Here is a 24,898-nt window from a genome sequence, read left to right on the forward strand (position 1 = left end):
AATATTTTCTCAGTTTTATTTGTATACAATCTAGACAGGTTTAATTTCCAGTGTTGTCATTCAGCAACCTATCTCAGATGTAAATGGTTTTGTTAGGCTGTTAAAAAGGGAATTGTCTATAAAAATCTCAATCCATAAATCCACACCGGAAACTAAAATGTACATGGAATTGAAGAAAAGGAAAAGTCTGTACTGTCATTTTCTGCTGTTAAACTAAGTGTAATTAACATTTCATAAATATTACAATAATAATCTCAAATCACTTAAATTTAAATTCATCATGGAAGTGGAGAACATTAACTGTGCAAAGACTCAGTTTTCTGCATGCAGTCCAGTGCTCATACAAAATGTCAGTGCAAAAACAGGTCTACTTATGCGAGATTTTTTTTGTTTTGTTAAAATACATAAAAATAAAATATATTTTTAAAAATATAAATCTCTATACATGTGCAAATAAAATAAAATCTGGGTTTTAATCAATTGTATGCAATAATTTACCACAGTAGTTATTCTGCTCAGGTTCACATGCCAGTTTGGTTGTCATTTTCAACATTTTGTTTATTGGCACTAACTAATAATAAAGACTGCATGGCTAAGACAACAGATAGAAAACAAACAGTCCTTCAGATATGTGAGAACTAAAGTGTGATTTTATATATATATATATCAAATCACATGGGATTCAGAAGACAGCAGTGTGGAGAGAAAACACCCCCTGGTTAAAGTGCTCACTAGTTAGTAATCATTAAAAGAAACAATCTTGTAGTCCTGGGTCACGTGCAATCTACTGAACACTGCATATAGAAATGTCACAAATAGAGCGGACATGATTCCTTATTCTACATGTCAGAGAGGTATGTCTGATCTAGATGACATATTTCTGGACATTTGTAGCAAATATAATCAAGCCCTTAGAGTCACTGGGGAGAGTTAGGGAGAGAAAGAGTGAGAGGTTGCAGTCATAGAATAGAGATTGACAGGAAGATTTAAACATGATAGAGGCATCAGTCCAGAGTCACACACACAAAACAAATCACAAGATAAATGTAGTCCACAAAGGATGGTGGGAAAGATTAGCGTTCATATCTGTGGTTTCACTTAGGCTGTTTACACAGGCAGCCCAATTCTAATCTTTTTTTTCCTTCACTAATTGGTCTTTTGACAAATCAGATCTAGATGTGAAAAGATCGGATTTGATTGGTCCAAAGACCAATGAGTGGAAAAAATGTAATCAGAATTGGGCTGCCTGTGTAAACACAGGCATCGGTGCGAGAGTCAGTGCCTGAATGTGTCCCAAATGCCACTCTATTCCCTATATAGTGCACTGCTTATGACCCGAGCCCTATGGGCCCTGTTCAACTGTAGTGCAACACATAGGCAATAGGATGCCATTTGGGATCCAGCCTGTTTTGAAGGGGTAGAATGCATGTCAACACAAAAGGATAAAGTAACAGATACACTAACAACTTCATTTATCAACATTACCTATCCCAGCTTGGGCCGAGGTAAAAACTCACTGAACAATTGTCCTCAACTCTGAAACCTATTTTCCCATCAGCAATCAAGAGCTGTATTACCAGTGTTGTGTTCATTAGGCACCAAATAGAATAAAATGGATTGCAACATTGAGAAACTAATTGGACTTGTCCAATAAGAAACATTTGTCTTCCGTAGGCGGAAAACGTTTTCAATTTTGCACACTAATTAATACGACCCAGCTGAGATGCATGTAGATGAGTTCACATTACAAACTCAAAAATTGGACTCAGATTCCCATGGACATTCGAGTCATCCACACACATCAATTCAGAGTATGACCCATGGCGATTACTTTACAACTCATAAAATACTTTGTAATGGACGCAAATAGTCCTTTGAAGTTCTCTGCTAAAAATAAAAGGATTCCATGTTGTAAATGTGGTTGGATTAATTATTGTTGTGCCTCTTGGAAATTCATATTCATTCCATCCAATTTAACCCAGCTCACAAAGGACAAAAATGCAGTGGAGTTTCTACCAGCCCATTAGTCATTATTTTAAAGTTCCTCTAATGGTAAAAAACATTCCAACAAAAACATTCATTTAAAAAAAGAAAACCAGAATATTAAACTCAAAACTCAGTTAGAGTAATTCACAAAACATAATGTGAACCACAACTGCTAATTGTTGCTGTAATAATATTCAGTCCTTGTTCATAGCATATGTTTAACTTCTTCTTGACTTCGTTAACATACTGGAGCTACACTTTTGCGTGGTTAAGCTGGAAGTAGTTGGTTATATGTTCGTATGCTACTTGTGTGCTGGATATACGTCTAGCCTGTTTTAGGCCTCGTCACTTCATGTGGGCGGGCCAAATCTCTACTCTACCTGGTCTCCATTGGCTCTACAACCGGAGAACAGATCGCCTCCCACCCAGTATGGAAACAAGCATCATAGCTAGCAGTACAGGAACCTATATTTAGAATGACCAGCAACAACTATTGTCCAAAGTAGTATCCTATATCAGTGCAATCACGGGTTCGTGTATTCACCGACTTCCACTCCTCGTCACTTCCCGGTTAGGCCGCCACGTGGCCGATGAGATAGATGTTGTCGTAAAGATGGCCGACAAAGTCCTCGCTGATGTTCTGGGCAGCGTGGCGGGTGTTGCGGATGAACTCGCGTTTGGACATCTTGTTCTTGACGTGCGGGCTGGTCAAGTCTATAGACAGCAGGATGAGCGAGTAGCAGAGCACATACACCGCATCTGGAGAGGAGAGATGGACAGAATGTGAGAGAGGTCAAACAAGTCCCAGCATCCAATGAAGATAAAGTTGTATATGGAGCTGTGGGGGTGGCAGCTAGCCTAGCGGTTAAGAGCATTGGGCCAGTCAAAATAAATGAATGTAAATAAATGGTGTTTACCTAAAAAAACTAGTTTAGGCTTAAGATCAATAATGGCGATGGGGCACACACGCCAACATTATACAACACATTTTCCAAAAAGTAGTAGCATTAGTCACGTAAACACAGAAATAAACAAATGGCACATTGGATTCCTAATTTTAAAAATAAGTGGTGCTTTTCTTACCGAGGAGACAAAGTTAAATAAATTACTACCATAAACGTTACACACACCAATTAAAAAAAAATCTTGCTTAGTAATATACATGTATTCAATATATTAGCCAGCCCCAATGTTTTAGTTGATGTCTTTCTCAGTCCAACAATACTTTCTCTGTTCATTGTGTGGTCATCACTTGGCTGAGAGGGTGGGTGGGAGTTTAAGAGTAAACGACAGGGAGACAGAGCGAAGGGAATACCAGAAAAGAGCATCAGAACAAGAGAAGGACTGATAGAAAAATAGTTTCATAATGACGCGTCTTCAGAAAAAAAGAAGAAGCATATTCTGAAGTGTGAATAATAGTCCTTTAAGACAAGACGCATAACAGGGAAGGAAAGAGACGTGTCTACTCATATTCTCAGATCTTACAGTGTGGGTATCAGCCCTGGTTCTGGGCAGACTAAGAGGGGTTAGGGGGTCTCTTTAGAGTGGGAGAGAGCGAGAGAAAGTGTGAGAGCGTACAATCGCCGCTCCTCCTTTACTGCTCTGCCAATTCTATCGCCAGTAAGTTTATAATAAATCAGCCGGCTTCTCCTCCAGGACGACGCAGAACGGCCGAGAACCACGCCAGATGTTATTACAACGCCGTCCTGTGATTGAGGGCAGCGCTCCAGCCACTCTCCTAACACTTTAAGCCCGTGGGATTATTGTGGCTTTAGGGACCAATGACAGTGTTAGTACAAAGATTTCTCACACATTTGATTCATTCAACAAGGACAGGACAACTTGGGTCAAGTGCAACACCAGAGCCCTTAGTAAATTAGAGACATTGTGGGGAGATCAACAGATGAGAGAAGACCTAAAGCCTGTGGGATTTGTTGAGCGTGGACCCAGAGTTAGGAGTTGTTCGACTGTGGCAGAAACTGGCAGGTGGTTGCAAGCGCTGTCAACAGAACAGGCCAGACAGACAGACAGACAGACAGACACAGACGCATGATGTCAGGTGTTTACAGTGACATCACCGATTCCTTTTATCTCCTAGTGGAGTAAAGGGCCTTTTACAGTACTTGTGTCTTCTTGGGCTTGGTCCTCTAAAGCGGACCTACGTCTAGACTGGTTGAATCCATCTGTTGCCAGTACTACAACATCCACTTACCATAGCCGCGGGAATTATCAGGTGCTGAAGCACCCCCTGATCAATCTGAATTAATATATAGTACCGGTAAAAAGTTTGGACACCTTCTCATTCAAGGGTTTTTCTTTATTTTTACTATTTTCTACATTGTAGAATGATAGTGAAGACATCAAAACTATGAAATAACACACATGGAATCACGTAGTAACCAAAAAAAATCCAAATATATTTTAGATTCTTCAAAGCCTTTGCCTTGATGACAGCTTTGCATTCTCAACCAGCTTCGAGGTAGTCACCTGGAATGCTTTTCCAAGAGTCTTGAAGGAGTTTCCACGTATGCTGAGCACTTGTTGGCTGTTTTTCCTTCACTCTGCGGTCCAACTCATCCCAAACCATCTCACTTGGGTTGAGGTCAGGTGATTGTGGAGGCCACGTCATCTGATGCAGCACTCCACCACTCTCCTGCTTGGTCAAATAGCCCTTACAAAGCATGGAGGTGTGTTTTGGGTCATTGTCCTATTGAAAAACAAATGATAATCCCACTAAGCCCAAACCAGATGGGATGGCGTATCGCTGCAGAATGCTGTGGTAGCCATGCTGGTTAAGTGGTGTCCTTTAGTATTGGTTTCTTTGCAGCGATTTGACCATGAAGGCTTGATTGACGCAGTCTCCTCTGCACAGTTGATGTTGAGATGTGTCTGTTACTTGAACTCTCAAGCATTTATTTAGGCTACAATTTCTGAGGCTGATAACTCTAATGAACTTATTCTCTGCAGCAGAGGTAATTTTGGGTCCTCATGAAAGCCAGTTTCATCGTTGCGCTTGATGGTTTTTGCAACTGCACTTGAAGAAACTTTAAAAGTTCTTGACATTTTCCAGAATTGAGTGACCTTCAGGTCTTAAAATTCTTGCCATAATATGGACTTGGTAGTTTCCGGTGGTCTTCCGGGCCTTTTGGTGTTCCTGAGCTCACCAATGTGTTCTTTCTTTTTAAGAATGTACTAAATAGTTGATTTGGCTACACCTAATGTTTCTCTCTGCTGGGTTTTTCAGCCTAATGAGGTCTTCCTGCACTGGCAGTGACAGCTCTATTGGACTTCATATTGAGGGTTAAGGAGCAACCGATTCCAAATGCAAATGTCACACTTGAAATCAACTCTAGACCTTTTATCTGCTAACCTGTAAATTAACTAATGATGGAATAACACACCCCTGACCATGGAACAGCTGAGCAGACAAAATGGAGGGACCACATATTCCTACACCATTCACCCATTTTGGATGTAAATACCCTCAAATTAAAGCTCATATTCATTCTTTAATTTCAACTCCAATATGCTGTTGTAGACAGCTAAAATAATAATAACATGGTCAATGTCCAAATATTTATCGACTGGACTGTATATATTTTTGTATTTTACACCCTTTTTCTCCCCAATTACAATCTTGTCTTGTCGCTGCAACTAACCAATGGGCTTGGGGAGGCGAAGGTCGAGTCATGTGCCCTCCGAAAAATGACCCAACTAACCGCACTTCTTAACACATGCCCCCTTAACCTGGAAGCCAGCCGCACCAATGTGTCGGAGGAAACACTGTTCAACTGACGACCGAGGTCAACCTGCAGGCGCCTGGCCAGCCACAAGGAGTCGCTAGAGTGCGATGAGCCAATTAAAGCCCCCCACCCCCGGCCAAACCCTCCCCTAACCCAGACAACACTGGGACAATTGTGTGCTGCTCTATGGGACTCCCGATCACGGCCGGTTGTGATACAGCCCGGGATCAAACCCGGGTCTATAGTGACATCTCTAGCACTCCTTGTTACCCATCTCTAGCTTTGTGCCACTCAGGAGGCCCATATATTTTTATATACATTTCTCTTACAAAAGTAGTGCGCTGGGCCTTTATTAGTCCTGTATTAGCAGACCGATATAGCACTCTGTAGCGTGGGCAGACGGCTAGATCATCGAAAAAAAAAAGAAAAAAAAAACCAGCACCCATTGCAGCACCCACACACATCTTGCCTCCAACTCAACACCTGTCAGGACTACAATTCCCATGAATTAATGTATTACTACAATTCCCTCCACTAAACTAAACATCCTGTAGAACTACAACTCCCTCTGCTCACATAGGCTGAATTAACATAGCGTGCACCAGAACTACAATCCCTCCACTCATCCGACTTCCCTAAACACCCTGCAGATTAGAACTGCAACTCCCTGCAGTGCACTGACCTGGGCTGAGACCCACGTCCCGGACCAGGACAGGGTTGCAGGCGCAGAAGCGGTGGGAGAACTTGGTGATGAGCGTCTCCAGATATTCGCCCCTCTCCTCTGGGGCGTGGATGTGTCTGAAGAAGTCCCTCAGTGCGTTGGGCAGGAACTGGTTACTGAAGTTGTGCAGCGTAACCAGCTCGTCCAACACATCTCTCCTGCAATGAGAGACAATCCAATAAGAATTTGAAAAAAGCCCAGTGATAATTAGAGAAAAGCCCAGTGATAATTAGAGAAAAGCCCAGTGAGAATTCGATGAAGAAAACCCACCTCTCATCTAGGTATACCCTCAGCATCTTCCAGTTGAGCGTGCGAGTGCAGAAGATGAACTTGGCCAGCTCCTTGGGGTGGTCCACCAGTATGCCTTTGGACATGAAGTAACTGATACCCTATTGGAGAGAGAGAGAGTGGATCAACATGAAACATACACAGAGAAAGAGGGATTAGAGGGGGAGAGTAGAGAGAAGAGACTCAGACAGCACCATCTCAGTCAATCACACAGTGGGGCTATCACATGCCCTTTAAGTGGCTGGCCATAGTCAGCCTAATCCACTTAGCGATACAGACAGACCAAATAACACCATTAGAATGTTCCACAGATTCTAGGGAACCAGGCTTTGACCTGCAGTGACCTCCAAGGCTGTGATGTCTTTCAGAATGCCTGCATCAGCAGTAAACAAGTAATTTAGCTGGTAGTCATTTGTCTTCAAGGTGGGCTGAAGTGTGGTGGGTGTGATGTGTACTTACTATTTCTAAAATCATATTTTTTTGTGTGTTTTTCATATACTGAGGAAGGCTGATCTATGCAGAATCAATAACACAGTGAAAAAAAGCTAATTGGCCAGTATACATCTAGTCAAATCTTATATATAAGGAACTATTTCCCGGAAACAGATTAAGCCGACTTTATCTACGTCCGGGAAACCGGAGTGTTTCAGTGGGGAAGTGGTGCTTTAAAAAGGAGAACGAGGCATTGGGGATAAAGATGCAAAAGAGATGACTTACCTCCTGATGGTTAGCGTTGAACGTCAGACTGCCTTCATCTAGCATCATGTAGAGTCTTCTATATGAGAAGCCATAGGGAAGCCTTCTATTGTAGATGGAACAGTGACCCCATGTGGACTTACACAAACTAGGGCACAGCCAGAGAGAGACAGAGAGCGAGCAAGTCAGGGAACAAGGGAGCGACAGAGAAAAAGGGAGGACTTGCAATTAGAAACATGATCACCCAATCAACTTTTTGAACCATTAAAAAAGCACATTGTCCCACAGAACCTGGTAAATGGTATACCTACTAGTGGCAAGCACCATTTGAATGATTTGTGGACAATTAAAAACATAGATGAATCTGTAATGGTATATCAGGTCCTGTAGCACACTTCTCATTGGCCGCGTTCACACAGGGAGCCCAATTCTGATATTTTGTCCAATAATTTGTCTTTTGACCAAAAACATCAGAACTTTTCACATTTTTTAAAGCTGATCTTATTTGGTCAAAATACCAATTAGTGACATTATTTTTGAATAATTAATTCTGAATGCCCTCTAACTATACTCACCCCTGCCTCCCTTCCACAGACCCTGTCAGTCTACTACTCACCCCTGCCTCCCGTCCTCAGACCCGGTCAGTCTACTACTCACCCCTGTCTCCCTTCCACAGACCCTGTCAGTCTACTACTCACCCCTGCCTCCCGTCCTCAGACCCTGTCAGTCTACTACTCACCCCTGCCTCCCATCCTCAGACCCTGTCAGTCTACTACTCACCCCTGCCTCCCATCCTCAGACCCTGTCAGTCTACTACTCACCCCTGCCTCCCGTCCTCAGACCCTGTCAGTCTACTACTCACCCCTGCCTCCCGTCCTCAGACCCTGTCAGTCTACTACTCACCCCTGCCTCCCGTCCTCAGACCCTGTCAGTCTACTACTCACCCCTGCCTCCCGTCCTCAGACCCTGTCAGTCTACTACTCACCCCTGCCTCCCATCCTCAGACCCTGTCAGTCTACTACTCACCCCTGCCTCCCATCCTCAGACCCTGTCAGTCTACTACTCACCCCTGCCTCCCTTCCACAGACCCGGTCAGTCTACTACTCACCCCTGCCAGAGGTACTCGTCGTGGCCCAGGTCCTGCCACACACAGGATGCCAGACAGAGGTCTGTAGCGTTCAGGTAGGACAGGATGGTGATGCTGAGCTCTGGAGGAAGCATCTCCAGGTCTATGAAACCCTGCTGTTCCTTCCCCCGGCGGGCACGCAGCAGCTGGTAGATGTCTGCCCCTTGGCAGTGCTGGGTGTGGCGCCGCGGGTGGGGGTGAGGTGGCAGTTCGCCCACCACGGGGGAGGGGGGAGCCTGGCCTGGGTTAGCCCCCATCTCCATCCCCAAATCCTGGGGATCTCCGTCAAGGCCAGGTCCAGCGTCCCAGTGCTCTCCATACTCCTGCTGCAGCTGCTGGTTCCTGGCCACCCTCCACAGCCCCTGACCCATCTGCAGGATCTGGTGTATAGGCAAGACAACACAGGCAGCACAGTCTGCATGCGTCACATAGGGAATAGGTTCCCTCAGGAGGAATATCAAACAGAAGTAGCTCAGTGATCTACTTACTAGGCATTAAATTGGGAAATTCCTGGCTATCCAATCTGGCCTTAAATAGCCATGTACTCTTATAATCTCCACCCGGCAGAGCCAGAAGAGGACTGGCCACCACTCAGAGCCTGAATCCCCTCTAGGTTTCTTCCTAGGTTCCAGCCTTTCTAGGGAGTTTTTCCTGTGCACATCTGTATTGCTTGCTGTTTGGGGTTTTAGGCTAGGTTTCTGTATAGCCCTCTGTGACATCTGCTAATGTAAATTACATTTGATTGAGCCAAAGTCCTATTTTAACAATCCAATATTAAAACGGAGGCCATCGTGCTACCTTGTTTAAATGTTTGGGAAACTGGATTACTTCCTGGTTACTTTTGTCACTGGCATGGCAACAGCTGATGGTAGGCATATCTATCTTGGAGTTACCCTGCTATGCTGAGTCACTGAAGGGCTCAGCGGTTGTCACAAAATAGAGAAACATCCGTGACGGGTCAATTTAACCTGCATTCAGACCCTAGCTGTTTGTCCGCAGAAACATTTCAATGATTGCCTCTGCTTTCATGTGTCATCTCACATACATTAGCCCGATCAAATCAAAGCAATTGCTTCCTGAAAGTGCACTCTGGAACAGTCTCTGTAAGGGGTCGAGGCAGATTCTAATGTGACTTTACACAACAAGCTATTTCGAAATATACTGAACAAAAATATAAATGCAACAATTAACGATTTTACTGAGTTAGAGTTCATAATGAAATTAGTCAAATTTAATAAATAAATTAGGCCCTAATCTATGGATTTCACGTGATTGGGCAGCAGTGCAGCCATGGGTGGGCACAGGCCCACCCACTGGGGAGCCAGACCAGGCCAATCAGAATATGTTTTTCCCCACAAAAGGGCTTTATAACAGACAGAAATACTCCTAAGTTTCTATCCCACAGGTGAAGAAGCCTGGATGTGAAGGTCCTGGGCTGGCGTGGTTACACGTGGTCTGCGGTTGTGAGGCCGGATGGACGTATTGTCAAATTCTCCAAAACAACGTTGGAGGTACAGAAAATAACATGAAATTCTCTGACAACAACTCTGGTGGATACTCCTGCAGTCAGCATGCCAATTGCAAGCTCCCTCAAAACTTGAGACATCTGTGATGTGACAAAACTGCACATTTTATAAATGCCTTTTATTGTCACAAGCACAAGGTGCACCTGTGTAATGATCATGCTGTCCGGTCCTCTGGCAGTCTCTATGGGGGTGCCACAGGGTTCAATTCTCGGGCCGACTCTTTTCTCTGTGTATATCATTGATGTTGCTCTTGCTGCGGGCGATTCCCTGATCCACCTCTACGCAGACGACACCATTCTATATACTTTCGGCCCGTCTTTGGACACTGTGCTATCTAACCTCCAAACAAGCTTCAATGCCATACAACACTCCTTCCGTGGCCTCCAACTGCTCTTAAACGCTAGTAAAACCAAATGCATGCTTTTCAACCGGTCGCTGCCTGCACCTGCATGCCCGACTAGCATCACCACCCTGGATGGTTCCGACCTAGAATATGTGGACGTCTATAAGTACCTAGGTGTCTGGCTAGACTGCAAACTCTCCTTCCAGACTCATATCAAACATCTCCAATCGAAAATCAAATCAAGAGTCGGCTTTCTATTCTGCAACAAAGCCTCCTTCACTCACGCCGCCAAGCTTACCCTAGTAAAACTGACTATCCTACCGATCCTCGACTTCGGCGATGTCATCTACAAAATGGCTTCCAACACTCTACTCAGCAAACTGGATGCAGTCTATCACAGTGCCATCCGTTTTGTCACTAAAGCACCTTATACCACCCACCACTGCGACTTGTATGCTCTAGTCGGCTGGCCCTCGCTACATATTCGTCGCCAGACCCACTGGCTCCAGGTCATCTACAAGTCTATGCTAGGTAAAGCTCCGCCTTATCTCAGCTCACTGGTCACGATGGCAACACCCATCCGTAGCACGCGCTCCAGCAGGTGTATCTCACTGATCATCCCTAAAGCCAACACCTCATTTGGCCGCCTTTCGTTCCAGTACTCTGCTGCCTGTGACTGGAACGAATTGCAAAAATCGCTGAAGTTGGAGACTTTTATCTCCCTCACCAACTTCAAACATCAGCTATCTGAGCAGCTAACCGATCGCTGCAGCTGTACATAGTCTATTGGTAAATAGCCCACCCTTTTCACCTACCTCATCCCCATACTGTTTTTATTTATTTACTTTTCTGCTCTTCTGCACACCAATATCTCTACCTGTACATGACCATCTGATCATTTATCACTCCAGTGTTAATCTGCTAAATTGTAATTATTTGCCTACCTCCTCATGCCTTTTGCACACATTGTATATAGACCCCCCCTTTGTTTTCTACTGTGTTATTGACTTGTTAATTGTTTACTCCATGTGTAACTCTTTGTTGTATGCTCACACTGCTATGCTTTATCTTGGCCAGGTCGCAGTTGCAAATGAGAACTTGTTCTCAACTAGCCTACCTGGTTAAATAAAGGTGAAATAAAAAAAATAAAATAAAAATCTTCTTGACATGCCACATCTGTCAGGTGGATGAATTATCTTGGCAAAGGATAAATGCTCACAAACCGGGATGTAAACACATTTGTGCACAAAATGTAAAATAAATAAGCTTTTTGTGCGTATGGAAAATGTCTGGGATCTTGTATTTCAGCTCATGGAACATGGAACCAACAATTTACATGTTGCGTTTATATTTTGGTTCAGTGTAGTTACTATATGCATCAAGCCTGCTCTCTCCATCTTTACCCTTACAGTCCTTTGAACAGGAACAACTATCTTACCCCTTCCATTTATAGCCATCTAAACCTTTACCCCATCAGACAGTGGACAGTGCAACTGAGGCAAGGCCTAAACCATTTAACCTGCTATCACTTACCCTCCATCATGCCAGCTATGGCCCTGTTTTTTCTCCAGGAAAAAAAACCCCATCCACAACACAGATTGACGTGGTATAATATTATAAACCAGAAGTAGCCTCAGTTAACCCGCTAGGTGATATGCATTCAACTCTCTCCGATTCCCCTGTCAGTCAGTGTCAGTGAATGGGTTTGTAGTTTAATTTCTAATTCTTGTGTTTTTGTCACGTTTGTTTCCCCTTTTTTTCTCATTTAACTTGCATTGTTCGGAAAGAGCTTGTGAGTAAGCATTTCACTACACCTCGTCGGCACGTGACAAATAACATGTCAGTTTAAACTACAGACACTCTTCTCTCTTGTAATAGCATCTTAGAATGGTTCAGAGCTGAATCATAGCCTGGTCCCAGATTTGTTTGTGCCATCTTGCCAACTCCTGTGGTGGTTGTTAAGACAGCCCAAACACATCTGGGATCAGGCTAGAATCTTCCATCCCTGTCACTACAGTTGAATCTCAATTCCAGCCTATTTAGCCTAACCACTGCTCGGAATTCCTCACATGTTCTCAATTCTCTGTTTCCCATGTGATGTGGGCATGCTCCTAGGCTGCTTGTCGCTCCATTGCTGCAATGCCATTGCACTTGTTATTCAGCATTCCCTGCTTGCTGCTGGAGCATTACGACTGTAGGCTGCTCAAAAAACACACTGGGGAATGTCTTAATGCTACAATATGTAACTTTTTGGGCAAGCTGACCAAATCCAAAGAAATGTGTGTTCTAGATGTCAGTCTCATTGAAAGCAAGTCTAAAAAGTGGTAGGTATGTTCTTTGTAAGCTATGTCCATTATTCCCGTTACGTTTATTTTTTTGCATCTTTTACATTTGTACACAAGCTTCAAACAGCTGAAAACACACTATTTTTGGATATGGAAAACATATTTCACAGCGGTTTAGACGGTACAATGATTCTCTACACAGACGGATTATTTTGTCACAAACTGAAATTAGGCACACTATTAGAATTCTAGCAACCAGGAAAAGGCAGAGCTATTTCTGCATGTTGCATCTTTAAAGTTGACATGAGTCTACTGGTTATATGGTGAGAGGGTTACTGTAGGTCATAGATGTTTCTAGACATGTAGGCTAAGACTAGGTCTAGATACATAGCCTAAACTGTTTGGATTAGTTCAACTGACCTAAGGGTGTATTTGTTCAAATGTGGATTGATGTCTTACAGTCATACTTATGACAGCCTAGCTTGCTAGTCAATTATTTTAAGCAAATAATTCAGTAGTAAAAAAACTTGCACTCATTTAAAAGGAGAGAAAGCACAGTGCATGGTGTGATCACATTGGCTGAATTGATGTATTGCGAATGCACAGGACAGGCATATGGTTGGTCTACATTGGTAGTTGGTTCATGGGGTGGGGCATTCAAATTAGGTGGGTTTGGGGGTGTTTTAACTGAATCTGGTGATCGAAAACATATCATTTGAGTTTAAAATGAGCAACTATCTACAGTGGGTTTTGACTCCTTCGTGATGGAAAAACCGGTGGTAGTCTACCTGTACATGCGTGTACGGAGAATGTTGTACCAAATGGTCTGTGTACAGTCAATAAAGTGACGCACAATACAGATTCCGAGAAATCATTCTGATCAGCTGCCTACTGAATGTACAATCTTTAACAAACTAATACAAACGTTTCGCTAGTGAGAAGGACATTCATGCATACCTGTAGTCATGTAATAAGAAGTCTCTTGGTAAACAGAGGGACCATAATCTGTCAAGCACTAGAGTTATGTGCCCCATCGTCTGTTGACGTTTGCCTAATTCAGTAATTGGATAAACTGTCAGACAGTAGTGGGCTGGAAACACGTTCAGCGTCTTGTTGGAAACTTGAAGTTATGTTCGGCAACTGATAGATAATGTCACTATCAAGCTAGATTGACCTAAAGCCCTCGCCTTTCTTCAATATAATTATACAAGCCAACCAGCCATTGGGGAGGCTCGTCTTGTCAATGACAGACCATCCTAACCAGCGCCACCTACCTGAATTGTATGGAAGATTGTACCGCCGCCGCGACGTATACACAGTCCAGAACGTAAACAACTTCGGTGGGAATAGTTTTGGGTCTTCTACTGGTAACCAGATGCTCCCATCTCCGTTAAATGCTGGCCAAAAACACCCACTCTCGTCGCTGTTGTAGAGAAAAACTGCTCTCAAAGTGACAACAGGCCTAATCTGCCCCTATCACTCAATATAAGGCTTCTTCAACTCCTCATTTCGCCCTCCTCTTTTTACACGCACTGTTGTCTGGTTTGACGTTTCGCGTGTTATTGGTGGAAATGACGTAGCTGTAACTGAGTAAATGTATCTAACGATTGTGATTGGTACTTAACTATGATAGTGTAACGACCCAAGAGCATGCTTTTGCGGCACAGTCGATAGCGCGCCGGACCTGGGGCTCGAAGGTCGAGGGTTCGAGACCTGCTCCCTGCTGTTTCATTACAATATATACAATATTTCATTTTTTTTGTTTAAAAAAGTATTATTCTAGTAAAAAGGTCGGTCTACACAGAGCAGTCTAACGAATCTAATGAAATCCATTTGACTTTTTTTCTTCTAACACATTAAATGTAGCTAACCAGAATAATTATGTTTTGCTTTCAAATACAGACAGTAAAGACGACGTTTTTACATGGATTTAGTTAGTTCAGCTTGTTTCATAAGTCGTCGTCAGTTTTCCATCGACATTAAAACCAGAAGTCTACAAACAACTTTTACCGCCATCTAGCTACGAATGTGCTCTTATGAATCTTCCTTCTAGTTTTTCTGATTCACTTATCATGGCAACCAATCGCGGCAATTATGTTATTTACCCGGGCAAAACAAACTAAATACACGTCCAGCTAGCTAACCAATTTGGCTAGCACTTCTACTCAAATTTAAGGTAATTTATTATATTTTGTGCGTGGTATGTTTCAGTAACTGCAACAACGAGTCACCTCAACAAAAACTAACGTTCGCCTATAACATAGCAAGTAACTTGCTGGCAAGCTGTGTTGGTAGCTAGCCAACATGTAATGGTAACGTTACATAGCTATTGTTTATGTTAGTTAGCTAGATTGTGTTTTATCCATTCGTTGTAAAAGAGTTAATGGAAGAATTGTTGTGGTAACGTTACCTGTCTGTCATTTGCATCTTCAAGGTCCGCAATGATGTCAACCGGTGATTTGAAAGGATGTCTTCGGAAGCTGGATGCTCAACTACGGGCATTGAAGTACCCAAGAGAGGTCGACTACAATGGGTATGTTAGCTAGGTCATGGATAAAAAATTGGGCCAGTGCTAACTAAACAATTGTGCCACGTTCCCAAACTTTTTGAGGGAAGGAGCCAGTTTATACAATCTGTCGGCACCTGTGTTGTTTGTTCAGTTGATGGCCACATGATGGCTCCACTATTCAGTCTTAGTTGCAGTGCAGGAGCTGTATGAACATTGGTGTCACTTTTAATTGCTTACATTGGAGATATACATCCCCCATATATTCCCCCATTCTGATATATAGTGAGCTCCAAACGTATTGGGGCAGTGACCATTTTTGTTGTTGTTTAGCTTTGTACTCCAGCACCTGATTTGACCACCAGGTATTCCAAGACACTTTGGATTTGAAATGATACAATGATTGAGTTTAAAGTGCAGACTGTCAGCTTTAATTTGAGGGTATGAACCATTTAGAAACGACAACACTTTCTGTACATAGTCCCTCCATTTTTGCAATCATTATTAGATAGATCTGAATGAATTGTGAATAATGATGAGTGAGAAAGTTAGATGCACAAATATCATACACCCCCAAAATGCTAATATCCCCTGTTATTCTAATGGGAGAGGTTAGTATGTCTTGGGGGAGGATATTTGTGAGTCTAACTTTCTCACTCATCATTATTTACAATTAATTCAGGACTATCTGTAATCATTGTAGCATCCACATGAATGTATGTTTTTAGAAGCATAGTATATTCTTACTTACGGTAAAATTAACGCAAATGACCCTACATTATTTACCATTAATTTCTATTGGGCACAAAATAATCTGAAACACAACCAAAACAAACAGCAAATGCATCCAACAAGTTTGTAGAGTCACAAGCTTGATGTAATCATTGCGCGCTAGGAATATGGGATCAAATACTAAACTTTTGACTACTTTAATACACACAAGTTAATTTGTCTAAAATACTTTTGGTCCCCTGAAATGTGGGTCTATATGAAATTACCCTCAAATTAAAGCTAACAGTCAGGAGTACAGAGCCAAAACAACAAATGTGTCACTGTCCCAATACTATACCAAACATTAAGAAAACCTTCTTAATACTGAGTTGCCCTCAGAGCCTCAATTCATCGGGGCATGACTCTACAAGGTGTCAAGCGTTTCACAGGGATGCTGGCCCATGTTGACTCCAATGCTTCCCACAGTTGTTTTCAAATTGGCCTGATGTCCTTTGGGTGGAGGACCTGTCTTGATACACACAGGAAACTGTTGAGTGTGAAAAACCCAGCAGTGTTGTAGTCCTTAACAAAAACTGGTGCGCCACGCACCTACTAACATACCCCGTTAAAAGGACCTGAAATATGTTTGATTGGTGGAGTGCTCCTTCTGGAAGGTTCTCCCATCTCCGTCAGTGACCATTGGGTTCTTTGTCACCTCCCTGACCAAGGCCCTTCTCCACAGATTGCTCAGTTTGGCTTGGCGGCCAGCTCTAGGAAGAGTCTTGGTGATTCCAAACTTTTTCCATTTAAGAATGATGGAGGCCATTGTGTTCTTGTGGACCTTAAATGCTGCAGACATTTTTTTGGTACCCTTCCCCAGATCTGTGCCTCGACACAATCCTCTCTCGGCGTTCTAAGGAAAATCTCTTCGACCTCATTGCTTCGTTTTTGCTCTGACATGGACTGTCAACTGTGGGACCCTATATAGGCAGGTGTATGCCTTTCCAAATCATGTCCAATCAATTGAATGTACCACAGGTGGACTCCAATCAAGTTGTAGAAACATCAAGGGTGATCGATGGAAACAGGATGCACCTGAGCTCAATTTCAAGTCTCATAGCAAAGGGTCTGAATACTTACAGTATGTAAATAAGGTATTTCTGTTATTTATTTTGAATAAATTCGCAAACATTTCTACATTTGGCTTTGTCATTATGGGGTATTGTATGTAGATTTCAGAGATTTTTTTTATTTAATCAATTTTGGAATAAGGCTGTAACGTAACAACGTGGAAAAAGTCAAGGGGTCTGAATACTTTCCGAAGGCACTGTACATACTCACTCCCCGGGCAGTTTATTAGCTACACCCGTCTAGGTACTGGGTCGGACCCCCTCTTGCCTCCAGAATACACTGAATTCTTCGGGGCATGGATTCTACAAGTCGGAAACGTTACACATTGATGTTGGTACAGGCTGACGCGATGGCGTCATGCTGTTGCTGCAGATTGGATGGCGGTACACCACTGCAACCAGCCTGTGCTGTTGACACCAGGCAGGGTCCATAGACTCTGCCATCAGTATGACGCAACATCCCATCTGGTTTGGGCTTAGTGGGACTATCATTTGTTTTTCAACAGGACAATAACCCAAAACACCTCCATGCTGTGTAAGGGCTATTTGACCAAGAAGGAGAGTGATGGAGCGCTGCATCAGATGACCTGGCCTCCACAATCACCTGACCTCAACCCAATTGAGATGGTTTGGGATGAGTTGGACTGCAGAGTGAAGGAAAAGCAGCCAACAAGTGCTCAGCATATGTGGGAACTCCTTCAAGACTGTTGGAAAAGCATTCCAGGTGAAGCTGGTTGCGAGAATGCCATGAGTGTGCAAAGCTGTCCTCAAGGCAAAGGGTGGCTACTTTGAAGAATCTCAAATTTAATAAATATTTTGATTTGTTTAACTTTTTTTGGTTACTACATGATTCCATATGTGTTATGTCATAGTTTTGATTTCTTCACTATTATTCTACAAATATTCTACATATTAACCATCCATGCAGTATCTAAGAATGTTTTGGGCAGACGAGACCTTGAAGGAGAGGCAGGTGTGCATATGGTAGCATTTCTCATGATTTAAAATTTTGTTCCACCATGAGCCTAATTTCCGATGATCTCGTTGTTATGATGAGCATATCTGACCAGGTCTTTATCCAGGTTGTGGGGTCACTGATTTCTATGGCCTTTGTCCATTACACTCTATTTGGCTTGAAAGTGCCAACACATTGCAAGTGTGATGACATATGGAACTTGTGATTAATTAAGAATGACAATTTAGGCTAGAATGAATATTATCAACAGTCTGTATGATGTTCTTGCGTGCTATAGGCAAACCTGCTCTGTAGTGTAGGATAAGGTCACGAGACTGAATATGTCCCATATGGGACCCTATTGCGTGCTATTGGCTCTGTTTAGAAAAAAATAAGTGCACTATTTAGGGTGCTATTTGTGACGAAGACTAAATGATTTGGCTGGAAGACAGACTAAACATATGTAGTCCTATAAACATCCAGATTGGGGCTGTAGTCACGGGTACAGTTCATGGTCTGGGTTTGTTTTGAAGTCTCCAGCAGGCGGCAGAGGGGGTTGTACGGAGCCCTGCTCGACGATAACTCTGTTTGTAAACATGCTTTACATTAACCAGCCGTGGGTCCCCCTCTGACGAGGACCCCCAATCTGCACATCTGATGAGCAGGGAAGAAGTGATTCCTTTTGAAGTGAAGAGCATCAAACACAATCTGCTTGTGGGGAATTAAACAAATTATGTGGCTCAAATACAATTTTTTGTGCATGTGAGACAATTTAAATCAGGAGACAAAGGTTGGCCTTTTTTTCTTTTCTTTTTTTAATTGAACTCGTTTGGGTTCCATTGATGTCAAAATGTGTGTTGGGCTGCGTTTAGACAGGCAGCTCAATTCTCATATTTTTTCCCACTAATTGGTCTTGACCAATCACATCAGATCTTTAGCAGAGCTGATCTGATTGGTCAAAAGCATATTTTTTTGTTGAAAAATTGGTCTACCTGTCTGAACAGAGCATTATTGTCATATTTTTAGGCCTAAATGATACTAATACATATGAAAACAGTAGTACACATTGTAAAACACAATCTATGCTTTATCTCTACAGCTTGGCCAAAGGGGATCCTTCTGCCTTTCTCCCCATAGTGAGTTATGCATTCATCTCCTATTCACCACACCTTGCTGAACACCTGGTGCGCTTCGGAGTGGAACTCACTGGGAAGAACGACCTACGTTTTATCGAATGCATCTACAAGGTAAATCCACACACTGATTCTATGGTGTTCTTTACATTTTGTTTTATATATTAAGGGTAATGCTGTACAGTACCTGTCAAAAGTTTGGACACCTACTCATTCAAGGGTGTTCTTTATTTTGACTATTTTTGCACAATATAGAATAATAGTGAAGACATCAAAACTATGTAATAACACACATGGAATAATGTAGTAACCAAAAGAGTGTTAAACAAATCAAATTATATTTTAGATTCTTCAAAGTAGCCTGCTCTCGAACCCAGAATCTCTAGTGGCACAGCGATGCACTGCCTTAGACCACTGCGCCACTCGGGAGGCCCATGGCTGGTAAACTCTAATGAACTTATCCTCTGCAGGAGAGGTAATTCTGGGTCTTCATTTCCTGTGGTGGTCCTCATGAGAGCCAATTTCATCATAGTGCTTGATTGTTTTTGAGACTCCACTTGAAGAAACGTTCAAAGTTCTTCAATTTTTCCAGATTGACTGACCTTCATGTCTTAAAGTAATGATGGACTGTCATTTCTCTTTGCCTATTTGAGCTGTTATTGCCATAATATGGACTTGGCCTTTTATCAAATAGGGTTATCTTCTGTATACCAACCCTATCTTGTCACAACACTACTGATTGGCTCAAACGCATTCCAAGAGTGTGCAAAGCTGTCATTAAGGGTAGTACTTTGAAAAATGTCAAATATAAAATCTACATTGGTTACTACATGATTCCATATGTGTTATTTCATAGTTTTGATGTCTTGACTATTATTCTACATTGTAGAAAATAGTAAAAACTAAGAAAAACCCTTGAATGAGTAGGTGTCCAAACTTTTGACTGGTACTGTAGGTTAACATGTTTCTGTGACATAGCCTTAGTATTTAAGGATCATCATGCACAGTGGAGGGATTTTACTCCATAGGTCTCCATTAGTATGGTAGGAAGAAGACGCTGAGCGTAATACTAGAACACTGTGTTTTAAACAAACATCTTTTGTGATGAAATCATGTTTTCGACTGTATCCCCGCCCCCCCCTGCAGCAATCCCACATCTTGACCTACCCGTTTGAAAAACACATTGGCATCACTCCCCAGTTGACTGTATTATCTCCCAGGCTCGTTCCTTCATGCCCTCCCCATGATTTAACGCTCTGTTCATTCACTGCGTGCTGGGATCTTTCCTGGGTCCTACTTTTCCACTTTTCCCCACCACCGCTCTCCCCATGTGGCCCCATGCAGTGTCGTCTCCCTAACACGGAACAGTTTCTCCCAATAGCAGGGACTCTCCTCTAGATCCCCTCTCTCATACATCACAGTTATCGTCGTAATGGTTCAAAATGGCAAAGTGTTTCCAGTTGTTTCCTCACAGGCACTCGCACACTGTGACTTCAGTTTGTTCCTCGGGTCTCCTGAGGCCAACGGCTGTCTACCCAGGCACTCTGCTGTGGTTTAACCCCTCCACGCTTGAGCTGAACCGCAATATTTCCCCCTAATACACACACATGGAAGACATTGGCATTGTATCACTCACTACCAATGAAGTCCTTTTGAAACAGTGTAGGATTTCCTCTGTAGCAGTGAAGGGTAGGCTGCATGTGGGATTCCTTTTCATTCCTGTGGTGCTCAAATGACATGAATGGAGTCTTAAAGTAGTCTAGGAATTCCATTAATTCTTATCTATGGGAAATGGTATTGGCCTCCACTGTCGGAATTCCTTTAATCATGATATTGTGCTTGGTCAGGTCAAGGCTAAGCCATTTCCTTCATCTCACGTTCTAATATTACGGCTCCTCTCTCATCACAACCAACCGAGGACTTGGAAGGAATGACTTGTGTACATGGATCAGGGGTTTTTCAGTCTTTTTGTTGAGGCTGTACTATAGCCTCTGTTAACCCTGCTATCAGAACCAGAAGGGTTTTCACTGAGCGGGCCCTGATCTGCAGCATCTTTATTTAACACACACTCTGGTGTTTCCTTCCAGCTGGCAACTGGTGGTCGGCAGCACAGCGTCCTTGAGCAATTATGTCTTATAAAGTCTTACATGAAATCCTGATTCCTGCGGTGAACACAGGAACTCCATGTTGGTCCAAGTTCTCATCTCGGATCAGAATCCCCTCTTCTGTTCTCTGAGCGCTGAGGCCGCAGGCAAGCTATCTGCCTCTCACAGCATCGGTTCATTTTCGCAAGAGAGGAGAGGGAGACCGAAAAGGACAAGGAAGAGCGAGACCCTCTGTGCGATGGCTGGCGCCCAGTCACTGCTTCGCCTGGCTGGCACACACACACTCTGACACCCGCTCCACACACACACACACACAACAATATGGGAGACAGATTGGGCTGACACCAGCAGCATTTCATACAGAAGAAATGCAGAGAGGAGACAAGCCATTTGCTCTGCGTTATAGTGGGTGACCTCCTGTCATACCTACTGCCATCTTTCTCTGAACTCATGTCAACTATAGTGAGTTTTACAATTATCAGTAGAATGTTTGGATTTGTCATGTTTTCCAGCTCCTATTATTCCCTTTTCACGTGAATTAAGTGTATCGAGGCAAGGGATACATGTCATATTTTGGAAGGGAAAACAAACTCCATATACTTTTAAAGTGATTACAACCAAATGGAAACTGTGTAGAAAATATCATGGATCTACATTTATACTGTTTCTTGACTGTGTCCAGCTTACTAATAATCATTCAAATGAAACCGAGACAGTCGGGTAGCATCGAAAATTGCAAAAGCATTGGATTACAGGACAATTTCTTTGCACGTTTTGATGGTGAAGAAATGAACACATTTTCAGTGTGACCCTCTGGACCTTCTTGAAGAACGAATGTGGCCCCCGGCGCAAAATGAGTTTAAAACCCCTGTACCAGATACTTTGCAATGTGATCTTCAATGACACTTCAATGAGTATTGTTTTGATCTTTGCATTTTTTACTGTTTGAATGAAAAAACATGGTGTATTTTTGATTTGAAACTATTTTTTCAGCAGGGTAAATTCAGCCGTGTGTGTGTGTCATACTGTCTATTGTTCACCCACATCTAGGTACTGCGGGATCTCTTCCACTACAAACCCATCCTGACCAAGCAGCAGTTCCTCCAGTTTGGCTATGCAGAAAGAAAGACCTGCATCCTCTGTGATGTCATCGCCTTCGCCCTGCAGAAACACAAAGAGCTCAGCAAAGGCAACAAGGTCAGTCTGTCTCCCTCAGCTTTGACGAGCCTCGAGAAAACCGTATCATCAAACGACATGATAATGATGACACGGTATTCACGGTTCAATTAACTATTGCACCCTCTTGATCAGACCATGTCTGTATTGTAGTAGAGAATGTGTTCTCAGTAGCCTACCTGGTAAAATAAAAAGTTAATGTATTGCATCTGTGTGTTGCAGCCAAAGCCGAGACCGCGTTTTCAGGCCTCGAGTTCAGACTCCAAAAGTGAGGCTCTCCCATTTCAGGCTGAAACAATGAACCCCATGGCCACCAAAGTAAGTCTTTGCCAAGGACATGACAGTGTAGACCAACAGACCTGTTCAGCTCTCTACACTTTATCAAAGAGGCCTCAGCTAGCCTAGTTAAGTAAAGGTTAAAGAAAACATTTTAAAATGATAAAATAGTCCATTGTGACGCCGCATGAGTACATGGCCCGGCCTTAACATGACTAGGTGAGATGGTTCTTTCCCACAGTTGTCCCTAAGCAGGCCACTAGTGGAGAGACACATTGGTGGTGACTCCTGGCGCTCCTCTAGTAGAACCTCCGATATTGAAGAGTCTGAGGAAGAGGAGGAGGGGCTGGGACTGGAGGAGGTCCAGAACCAAGCACCTACAGTCCCTCAAACAGTGAGTACCAGCATACTTCTCCACAATATAAGCACAGACACACACACACACACACAGCCTTTCTCTCTGTAACACACATCACTAAAGTGACACACACACACACAGACTGGATTGTGACCACCCTTCCAGGACCTGGTGGTGGAGGGGAGGCTGGCAGTGCTGGAGGCCCAGCTGTTGCAGGTCCAGACCCGGCTGGGGGGGCTCTCGTCCCTGGAGCAGAGGCTGGAGCTTCTAGAGAAGGCCTCGGCCGGGAGGATCATTATAGACAAGCACCAGTGGGAGAACCTGGAGAGCAGAGTGCTACTGCTGGAGACCAGACTGACCCTCTCCACAGCCACGGCCCAGGTAGGTTCTTTGTGTGTGTGTCCCTATCCACTGCAAAGGGATTCTTGGATACTGTGTGTCTGCATGTGTGTCAGCCATGGCCCAGGTAGGAAGGGATCTCTACACCACATCTGTCCGATCTGGAGACTATTCTAAATAACTTTCCCTACCTCTATCCAATGACAAGTAGAAGCAGATGTTGAACTAATGATGTCAGTCCATTCCAGAATTAAAGATGCAAAAATGTACAGCTTTCAAGTTTGTTTTTTTCCCCTCTAGGAGTCGTCGTCACTTATCAATGGAGGTTGGAGTCATCACGTGGCGGATAATGCAACAGAAGTCACGGGTTGGAACTGATTTTGACAATAAAAGTATCTTGGATATTGATGAGGCCATCGTATACAACAACTGAAATACAGTAATAGAAAGATCAAATTCCCAGTGTGATAAAAGTTCAACTGATGCTCACATACCCTTAGAGTCAAGACCCAGTCCTCCAGAGAGCCTCCTACACAACTCTGGCTGTGAGCGTCCTCAGTCCTCCACCCCTTCCGCAAGCTATCCCATCACCCCCTGTGTGACAACGGCACCCCTAGAGGTAATGGCAGATATTACAAGTGTGTATATATATATATATTACATACTGCTCTAAAAAACTAAAGGGAACACTTAAACAACACAATGTAACTCCAAGTCAATCACACTTCTGTGAAATCAAACTGTCCACTTAGGAAGCACAAGGGCAGAAATGCAGATTTTTTCCACCTTTTCGGCTCAGGGATTGGAACCAGCAACCTTTCGGTTACTGACCCAATTCTCTTAACTGCTAGGCTACCAGCTGGTGAGCTGCTATATAAAGTCTTTTTATATTTGGGCTGGATTCAATCAGTAGCATCGTGAAATATCCACGTTATAGGTTGATTGAAATTTTAAATGCAATGTTCGAGGAGACTTCGTTCACGGTAAACTCTGCATGTGCCGAAATTACCTTAGAATTTTTAGGTGGATCTTCCACAATACGGATTAAATCAATCCCTTTGTTTTTCATTCATTCTTGACTCATTTTCTATAGGAGAATATGAAAGAGAGATTGGAAAGGATAGCCAACATGTAAGTAACTGTAGATCTCTGTTAACCAAGGCCAATACACCATCTACTGTATATAAAATAATACTCCATTTATGTTTAACTTCATTACATTTTGTTCTTTGTTTTAGGATGAAAGACACTTCCAGTCTTTTAAGAAGTATAGAACCCTCAATGTAAATTCAGACTTAATATGTATTTTTGTCATTGATCTCTGGATTAGTATGTGAGTGATGAATAAAAGAATCATGGAAAAATATCGACTTGTGTTCACAATCCATTATATAGAGTACCAGTCAAAAGTTTGGACACACATACTCATTAAAGGGTTTTTCTTAGTTTTTACTATTTTCTACATTGTAGAATAATAGTGAAGACATCAAGACTA

At 42.9% G+C, this 24,898-nt stretch overlaps 2 protein-coding genes across 3 annotated transcripts; one reads left to right on the plus strand and one right to left on the minus strand.

The window, feature by feature from the left end:
- LOC109894026 (F-box only protein 8) lies at positions 1–15,230 on the minus strand. 2 transcript variants are annotated; one of them, XM_031828404.1, is made up of 6 exons: positions 15,125–15,230; positions 8,543–8,940; positions 7,456–7,582; positions 6,721–6,839; positions 6,412–6,608; positions 1–2,745 (listed from the first exon to the last, which is right to left on the minus strand). In XM_031828404.1, exons 2-6 carry the CDS (start codon positions 8,929–8,931, stop codon positions 2,558–2,560), a joined length of 1,020 nt encoding a protein of 339 aa, XP_031684264.1. In that variant the 5' UTR covers positions 8,932–8,940; positions 15,125–15,230; the 3' UTR covers positions 1–2,557. The 2 variants fall into 2 exon arrangements, with proteins under 2 accessions (XP_031684264.1, XP_020342829.1); XM_020487240.2 differs by lacking the exon at positions 15,125–15,230 and adding an exon at positions 13,989–14,250.
- On the plus strand, positions 14,348–24,769 carry LOC109894027 (centrosomal protein of 44 kDa). Its single transcript, XM_020487241.2, has 11 exons — positions 14,348–14,890; positions 15,149–15,247; positions 19,116–19,263; positions 22,305–22,451; positions 22,653–22,748; positions 22,948–23,100; positions 23,230–23,445; positions 23,704–23,770; positions 23,904–24,022; positions 24,497–24,534; positions 24,642–24,769. The coding sequence occupies exons 2-11, from the start codon at positions 15,156–15,158 to the stop codon at positions 24,688–24,690; spliced, it is 1,125 nt and encodes a 374-aa protein (XP_020342830.2). The 5' UTR covers positions 14,348–14,890; positions 15,149–15,155; the 3' UTR covers positions 24,691–24,769.
- The last annotated feature ends 129 nt before the right edge of the window (positions 24,770–24,898 follow it).

The sequence above is a fragment of the Oncorhynchus kisutch genome, linkage group LG7, assembly GCF_002021735.2.
Source record: "Oncorhynchus kisutch isolate 150728-3 linkage group LG7, Okis_V2, whole genome shotgun sequence".
In the NCBI taxonomy this organism is placed as follows: Eukaryota; Metazoa; Chordata; class Actinopteri; order Salmoniformes; family Salmonidae; genus Oncorhynchus; species Oncorhynchus kisutch.

Bases quoted from the DNA above. Each gene is read 5' to 3' on its own strand.
- LOC109894026 (XM_031828404.1), bottom strand. From the start codon at position 8,931: ATGGGTCAGGGGCTGTGGAGGGTGGCCAGGAACCAGCAGCTGCAGCAG. The intron at 6,840-7,455 runs GTAAGTCATCTC...TCTCTCCAATAG, and splicing joins TCAACGCTAACCATCAGGAG to GGTATCAGTTACTTCATGTC. The intron at 6,609-6,720 runs GTGGGTTTTCTT...CTCTCATTGCAG, and splicing joins AGGGTATACCTAGATGAGAG to GAGAGATGTGTTGGACGAGC.
- LOC109894027 (XM_020487241.2), top strand. From the start codon at position 15,156: ATGATGTCAACCGGTGATTTGAAAGGATGTCTTCGGAAGCTGGATGCT. The intron at 23,101-23,229 runs GTGAGTACCAGC...CCACCCTTCCAG, and splicing joins CACCTACAGTCCCTCAAACA to GACCTGGTGGTGGAGGGGAG. The intron at 23,446-23,703 runs GTAGGTTCTTTG...TTTCCCCTCTAG, and splicing joins TCTCCACAGCCACGGCCCAG to GAGTCGTCGTCACTTATCAA.